The sequence below is a fragment of the Sinocyclocheilus anshuiensis genome, unplaced genomic scaffold, assembly GCF_001515605.1.
Source record: "Sinocyclocheilus anshuiensis isolate Anshui unplaced genomic scaffold, SAMN03320099.WGS_v1.1 scaffold179, whole genome shotgun sequence".
Classification (NCBI taxonomy): domain Eukaryota; kingdom Metazoa; phylum Chordata; class Actinopteri; order Cypriniformes; family Cyprinidae; genus Sinocyclocheilus; species Sinocyclocheilus anshuiensis.
Window position 1 is genome coordinate 1574571 of NW_015549577.1, and position 8918 is coordinate 1583488.

Below are 8918 nucleotides of genomic sequence, written 5' to 3' on the forward strand. Positions count from 1 at the left end.
GCCATTTATTTGGCCAATTGAATATCTATGTAACCTCAAAATGGCCAAATATTGGTCAATCTCTTGTCTATGTGCATTACCTTGTCAGACTGCAGAAAGTGAGTAGCCACCCCGACCCTCTGAACATCTCTCCCTTTGAGGCGGAACCCAGTCAGGGCGAGAAAGAGCCCCAGTTTGCCTTGAAGTCTGGGCAGGAAGTAGCCACCACCAACATCAGGAAACAGACCTATAGAAACAAAACACACAAAACAAAAGCCATTTAGAGCATGACATGAAGTACAAATCTGGACACAAAAATCTCAATAATTTTCTCCACTAAAAAAAAAACAAAAAACACCACAGTATTTATATATGAAATAATTGATTGCACTGCTTCATGGGATGACTAGTTGATTTACTTTTAGTAAAGTCTGTAATTTCAGTCTGTATGTTTTTCATATTTTCAAACACTATTTTAAACTGAATCAAATGTGCTGTAATTCAGAGCTGGGCGGTTTGGTTCAAGGCTTCTTTATTGAAGATTTTTTATTTTTTTTATTGAGAAAATGAATGCAGAAAAAAATACTTACGAACTCAAGGTCAGTAAACAAACGGTTCGGCTATGAATTTCAATCCATAACGATTGGTTCTTGCAGCACTTAATAAGATTTATTCACTGTTTAAGCCACATAGGGACACTCTACATCTGCTGCGTGTTTATGCTATGCTGTCGTCCTTCAACTTAAGATTGTGTAGGACCAATGAGACATGACTTTTAATGCTCTTTACCCAAGAAAAAAAGATTATTTTCTGGCCACAGGAGTAAAAATCTTTATAAAAAATATTTTTTTTAGGTAATGAATTATAATTGCTCAAGTGATTTCATAAGTAATATTAAAACTGAGGAAATATTTGAATAAACAAAAAGAGTTTGATTATATGAGCTATTTCACTGTCACATAAAGCAGGAGCATTACAAATTTTTTTTTGATGCCAATGACCCGACAAATATTATGATCTCAAGGGAATCCCTTCCTAAAGTATAATAGGAGCTGTATATTTCCATGTAAACAGACCAATTATGATATTTAGGAAAAATATTAAACATATGTTGTTTCCAAAATCAAGTAATTGGATGTTATATTGTCATTAAACTAAAGCCAAAAGATGGGATTAAAAAATAATAAATATAAATAAAATGAAATGAAAAATAACATGAAAATATTTACGAATTATTTAAGAATTAAGCTGAAGTAATATCAATTTCTACCCACTATTGGAGTTATGTTAGAGGTATAAACCTGAGAAACATAATCAAAAATAATAAAATAATCATGATAAACCTCTCATGTCTGAATGAAATAATTGAAATAATAAGTCAAATTATGAATTATGTCAAAAGTTAAATTCTTCAAATATTAACATTTTCTACAAATATTTCTTTACGCTATTTATTTCCAGGCACCTGCATGGGGGTCCTTGGCCCCTAGTTTGTAAAACCCTTGCATAAACAGTTATCAAATGCATTGTTCAGTCTGCAGGATGTGGTTATGAAATGGCATAGTGTGGTGCTACAATCGTATTAACTTGATGTGCTTTTTTTAGTAGCAAGGACTGAGAAAAATAACATCATTTCCCTCACACACACACACACACACACACACACACACAGTATGAGGTACAATTTTGAATAAGGCGGGACAGGATTAGGTCCCCGACCTGATTCCAAGAGGCAAATGTAATATCATAAATGCAGATTAAGCTTGCTGTTCACCCAGTTGCTTTGTCTCGAGGCCGGCATAGTTTTAAAACTCAAATAGCCCCATAATCCATCAGCAGAAGGGGGTGAAGGGGCGGAACCAGGTTGCAGATGGGGAGAGGGGGGCATTTTCGGCACACAGATGGCTGGCACATTGTCAGAGAAGGTGCCACCATGGGCGAATGCCACAGCTCAGCACAAATGGCTCAAGGCTACTGCTACCATGCTGTTCATGGTGCTTTCCTTCTGGAATCCCACTTAGCCTGGAGCATTTCTGCTCAAAAATCAGTTCTTTAAACCACTTTAAAACTGCACAAGATTCCCAGCACCACTTCTTTCCCAGAAAAGCGTAAACACTATCAAAACATTGTTTGTTTGAGAGACCCAACATAGTAACAGCGGCTCAACCAATGGTGTAAGTTGGGGTGTTTTTTCAATCTATGGCAAAATGGACAAACATGTTTAAAACATTTGTTAATAAATCATTATTTATGCAGATTTTCATAGAAACTTTTATTATGCTGCCAAGTCCAGGGTTATTATTGTTAGCTAAAACCATAAAAAACATTTTTCCGTACTTGAAACAAAATAACTAAAATAAGATTATTAAAATTATTTCAGTTATAGCTGCCGAGGCAACATTTCTTATTTTTGTTTAGTTTAAGTACTAAAATACTAAAACTAAATAAACTAAAACTAATAAAAACTACACATTTAAAAACGAATTAAAATAAAACTAAAACTAATAAAAATGACAAAAACGCAACAAAATTGCTAATATTAAAATGAAAACAAAACATAAAATTAAAATCTAATTCAATATATTTTCAAAAATAGTATATCAGTGATACTAAAATAATTGCTGGAGTCTCATCTGAAAAACAAACAAATAAATAAATAAATATGTTTTTCAAAAGAGTATCTTGACTCATCTGGAATGTTACTGATTCTAAACATATTTTTAATAGTACTAATTTATGTGTAAAAAATAATAAATACAAATAAAAAACAATTAATGTGGAGAAAAAACAATGAGTGCACTTTAGATTGAAAAACTGGCTCTACCAATGGTGTGGTCTAGGGTGGGATGTCTGGGATGTGTTTGTCCAACCTAAATGATTGTAATGCTTTATTGGGTGGTTGCTCTGCAAGCTTAATAAACAAACTCCAGCTGGCCCAAAATGCAGCAGCTAGAGTTCTTACTAGAACCAGGAAGTATGACCATAATATTAGCCCGGTTGTGTCAACTCTACACTGGCTCCCTATTGAACATTGAATACAATTTTCCTCAATACTTGAGCGAGCTCTTATCGCATTATAGTCCTTCACGTCCGCTGCGATCTCAAAACTCTGGCCATATACCTAGAATATCAAAATCAACTGCAGGCGGCAGATCCTTTTCCTATTTAGTGCCCAAACTCTGGAACAATCTACCTAATGCTGTTAGAGAGGCAGACACACACTGTCAGTTTAAATCTAGATTAACCTGGCATACACATAACACATTTCTATACACATCACATTTCTATAATTCAAATCCATTAAAGGATTGTTAGGCTGCATTAATTTGGTCAACCGGAACCGAGAACACTTCCCATAACACCCGATGTACTCACTTATAAGAAGAATGGCATCTACGCTCATATTAGTCTAATTCATTCTTATTCCGAGGTCACCATTGTCACCCAGATCCAGACCGTATCCAGATCAGATGTTTACTGCAGTCACACGGATCCAGTCCAGATGGTGGACCAGCACCTAGAAACGACTTCTACAGCCCTGAATATCAGCGGAGACCATGTCAACTAGATGAGCCCCAGAGACAGATCCCCTGCGAAGACCTCGTCACCTCGACAGCCATCGGCAAAAGACCATGAGAACCAGACAAGTCCTCTGCACAATCTGACCTTTGTTGCAGCCTGGAATTAAACCACACCATGCTGGTTTCGTCTGGCCAGAGGAGAACTGGCCCCCGACTGAGCCTGGTTCCTCCCAGGGTTTTTTCTCCATTTCCATCACCAATGGAGTTTTGGTTCCTTGCCACTGTCACCTTTGGCTTGCTTAGTTGGGGACGCTTGACCGATTTCACAGACACTATTGGAAGAGAGCTGAACTGGACGATGACATCACTGAAAATGACTCTTTGTTATTGTCCTCTTGCATTATTGACAAACTATTTTCCTGTTTGACACTGTAAAGCTGCTTTGACAATCAGTTTTGTATAAAGCGCTATACAATTAAGTTGTATAGCAAGGTGACTTGACTTGACTATAGCAAATTGGCAAACATACAGCATTGACTGGAGTCTCATCTGAAATAAATAATACGATAAAAAAATGTAATAGCCAATTTTTTTTATCAATAGCTGAATTGAAGATCCATACAAATTATGTGCACATGATGATGTAGTACTTGTTTAACCACCTCATGTCAAGGAAGAAAGACTATAAGGAAGTACCCGGCTACAAGACAAATTAATCTGGCCACTTTACCGCAGAATAAACCATTAAGACAATTGCAAACCCAAAGAGGATTAATCATTCATCTGGGGTTGAGAGACACAGGCTCTTAATGGGATTAGTGGGTGATGGCACACAGACACTGTGCATTCACTCTATCAAATACACACACACACACACACGCACGTGCACAGACGCTCAACAGATGTGTCACAGACGTGATTAGCACTACTTCCTGCCACTCTTTAAGAGTTCCGCAGGGAGTCTTCTCCCAAGGCTTGCAAGAGTGAAGGACACTGTACAACTCAGGAGGAAATGCTGTAAAGCTCTCTCATTATGAGTCCAGAATGAATTACAATAGCCGAGGCAGACTTCTGCCTACATGTGTAGGAGCATGTGATAGGGACAAGGGCAAAGTATTCATCACAGACGATCTGATTTATACCGCATCAAGACTCCAGACATACCATTCACAGGGTGTGATTAGAACATGGAATGAAAAGAAGCACGAAAAATCTAAAGCATGTGCAATAAAAGCGAGATGCAGCACACGTGGATGTATTCTGAGAGGATGGTTATGAAAGATGGATGTGGAAACATTCACTTTGGACCCAAAAATTAACATTTTGTCTTCATTTTCTTAACCATGTCTAACCACGTATTTTCTGGGTGAGTAAGTGATGACAGTATTTAAAATTTTAAAGTTTATGACAAGCTCAGTTTCTCTATAAACATCAGCAGTGGTATAACACCACAACAACATTATAGTTCCAAAGTTTGGAAACAGGAAGATTTTTTTTTATTTTTTATTAATAATTGCTTTAATTTAGCAAATACGCATTCAATTGGTCAAAAGTGAAAGTAAAAAAAAAGTTACAAAAGATTTTTATTTCAAATAAAAAGTGTTCTTTTGAACTGCCTATTCATCAAAGAATCATAGAGAAAATGTATCACTGTTTTCACAAAAATATTACTGTATTTTTGATCAAATAAATGCAGCCTTGGTGAGCATAAATGTTCAAAAACATTTCAAAATCTTACGGATCCCAAACATTCGGTAGTGTTAATGTTAGTGTAAGTCATGTTTAAAAATTGTATAAAGATTAGACAACAAATTACCAAAGCAAGTTGCATCTGCATGGAATTTTTGCAATGACAATGGTGCTTATACTCTGTTTTTATACTTTGTTCTGTAACACAATTTATGTCACTATGAACTGAGCTGTCCACCTACACCAGATGAGAGGTTAGGAAATTAAATCTACATACTGCAGTGCAAGAATCATCTGTTGGCTCTACGGTTGGAATAAGACCCACCCACTTACATATCAGCGGCAGATTGATCGAATGCCATCCACATCACCAGAATTCCTTCCATGAGCAAAAGGGAGATTCACGCTGTCTGTGGAGAGTTTTAGCATGCCGCTCATTCAGAGACCACAAGCATCAGACAGGTGCTTCAATCCGCACCATCTCTCAACACTGTTTCCACATAAAACTGACCTGACCAATCTACTTTTAGGTCAGGTCTTTGGGCCAGGGAATGATTTGAGAAGGAAACAGATCACACAAGGTTTTTTTTTTAGCTGCAAAAAATGTGTGCTGTGTCATCTCACGCTGGTCTACTTGTAATTTGGCTGGTCATGAGTTGAAAGATTGGACATATCTAACAGTCAAGATGCAAATTAATATTTGTGTACAATTTATGTAGGAAAAACACAAAACTCAATGTAATTATAAGTGGAATAGGAAAGAAAAAAAATGCTACTTAAAGGAATAGTTAACCCACAAATGAAAATTTACTGAAAATGTACTCACCCTCAGGCCAAGAAGTTTGTTTCTTCATTGGAACAAATCTGGAGAAATTTAGCATTACATTACTTGCTTACCAATGGGTCCTCTGCAGTAAATGGGTGCCATCAGAATGAGAGTTCAAACAGCTGAAAAAACCATCACAATAATCCACAAGTAAACGTCAGATAAGTTAATCAATCATTTAAGGTCTTATGAAATGAAAAGCTGCATGTTTGTAATAAGCAAAATCATAATTTTTAAGACATTATAAGACATTTTTAATCATAAGACATTCAAACTATTGCTTCTGGCTAAAATACGAGTCTCTATCCATAACATTGCTTTCTCCAGTGAAAAAGTTGTTTCATCTGAATCAGGAGAGAAATATTCAGTTTACCAGCAAAAACAGTTCTAAAGAAATATGTCAGTGGATTCTGATGTGAGAGGACAACAGGAGATGGACTTTTTAACTGAAGGAAGCATTATTATGGATTATGTTATGTTTTAGCCAGAAGCAGCAGTTTAAAGTTAAAATGCCCTAATGATGAATTTGTTTCTTACAAACACTCAGTTTTTCACTTCACAAGATGTTAATTGATGGACTGGAGTCATGTGGATTATTGTGATATTTTTACCAGCTGTCTGAACTCTCATTCTGACGGCACACATTCACTGCACAGGATCCACTGGTGAGCAAGCAATCTAATGTAAATGTAAATTTCTCCAAATCTGTTCCGATAAAGAAACAAACTCATTTACATCATGGATGACCTGAGGGTGAGCAGATTTTCAGCAATTTTTGGGTGAACTATTCCTTTAAATTGATATGCCAAAACTACGGTTTCTTTTTTGGCAAATGGTATGCTTTACATTCACTTGTCACATCTATTTTTTTGGATGAAGTACTATTGATTCCTGTGAAGCCAAAGCCATCTTGCATTATTAATGAAAACTCAGATTATAACCCAGTTACAGCCCACAAGGAGAGAGGAACACAAGCTGCCTCTTACCAATGCCCGTCTCTGGCATGGCAAACAGTGTCTTCTCAGTGGCCACACGAAACCGTCCATGAACTGAAAGACCCACGCCCTGCAGAGAGAAAAAAATAAACAGTACAGATCAATAATTGGTTACGATGTTCACAGACCAGATGGGGAGAGCTGTAGAATGAGGGTTCAATGAGTCTCCACACCCATTCACTGTAAGACACTATATACAGCAATATTTCACCCAAAAATGAAAATTCATTAATCATCCTCATGTTTCAAATCTGTATGTATGGTCCATATGACTTGTGTGCTATATTACAAGTCTAGATATACACTAGCGTTCAGAAATGTGGGGGTTGCTCAATTTTTTTTAATGTTTTGCATTTATTTGATCAAAAATGCAGTAAAAATATTAATATTGTGAAATATAATTACAATTTAAAATTATAGTTTGAGACTGTGTTTGAGACCCTAAATCACGACAGCATCGCCTAAACAGCAGACGCAGGAATGGAATAACAAACAGTCACTGATGTACAGCACACCGTATTTTTATGTGCTCTGAAAATCCACAGCTTGTTCACAAACTGTGTAGGATTAGAAACAAATGGTGCACATGGCACAGCAACAACACAGCAACCCTAGCAGACAGCTGATACTTATTACAGACACAGCTGAACAGTTATCAGGTCTTTTAGCACTAATAACTGACCGATTTTTGAAATGATCAATATTGGCCAGATATCATCCAGAAATCAATCTCATATGGCCATTTTGGTGTCCAAGAAACATTTCTTATTATTATTTTTAATGTTGAAAACAGTTGTGCTGCTTAATATTTTTGTGCAAACCATTATACATTTTTTACAGGATTCTTTGATGAATAGAAAGTTCAAAAAAGCAGCATTTATTTGAAATAGAAATCTAATATTTCAGCTACAAAATATTGATATTGAATATTGATACAAAATATAATATTGTAATATTAAACATGTCTTTACTGTGACATTTGACCAATTTAATGCACCCTTCCTGAATAAAATAATTTATTTCCAAACTATTAAAAATAATGACCCCAACTTTTTGAACGATAGTGTATATTAGCATTATATGAACCATTAGACACCTTGCTCTGTAGATAAATTATTCTCAAAAAATTAGAAGCAACTTCTAAAGAAAACATCCTGGACTATCAGAGCATGACTGACATGGACTCATCTAGTTAAAGAAAATACACATCATAAAATCAGTTATATTACGAAACCAACTGGGGGCTGCGTTCTCAACGGGCTGCTCATTTAGAGACAATAATCATCTTCTCCAGGGGGATTTGAGAAGCATGTTGTAATCAGAGCAGCCCATGTGTCCCCTACATGAAAACTCATTAGGGTGATTAGGATAAAGTGAGAACAACCATCCAAACTATCACAGAGTCAAAACAGAAGCAGAAGAAAGGAATAAACTGTCTGAATAGTTTGGTAACAGCATTTATGAGGCAACTTAAGTATAAACGGGAAGCACATGTTGTAGCTGGAAGCATCAAATCATTCACCTAGAAGCAGTGGAAACTTTCATCGGTTGTCCAAAATGTTTGGCTGGAATCTGACCGAAAACTTGCGGACAGCTTCTAAATTTAAGAATCAACTCCAGGATGGAAAATAGTACCTATCAAAAACACAAGCATCTCCTCTTTAGGAGACTAATATGGAACATAAATGTAGCCAAAAAATGTTTAAAGACCATCTTTAATCTGGTGGTTTTCTAATATGAAAGCGCTCTGGAATGTTTCATCACAGATATCCTAAAAGAAGGCAAACCGCTTTATCAGGTACTTGGCAAACCACTGAATCTAAAAATGCTAGAGGTAGAAATATATAAAAAGTTCCTGTTAACTTAAAAGAGAAAAGTCATGCTTAAACATATGCAGCCACAGGTGAG

The 8918-nt window shown here is 36.2% G+C and overlaps 1 protein-coding gene across 1 annotated transcript in view; it reads right to left on the reverse strand.

Moving 5' to 3' along the window:
• LOC107657541 (3-hydroxyisobutyryl-CoA hydrolase, mitochondrial) overlaps positions 1-8918 on the reverse strand; it is a 28339-nt gene that overhangs the window by 12399 nt on the left and 7022 nt on the right. The window contains exons 7-8 of the mRNA XM_016445680.1: positions 7002-7080; positions 81-226 (exon numbers count right to left, since the gene is read on the reverse strand). Of these exons, the coding sequence (XP_016301166.1) occupies positions 81-226; positions 7002-7080 (225 nt within the window). The remainder of the gene's footprint in view (positions 1-80; positions 227-7001; positions 7081-8918) is intronic.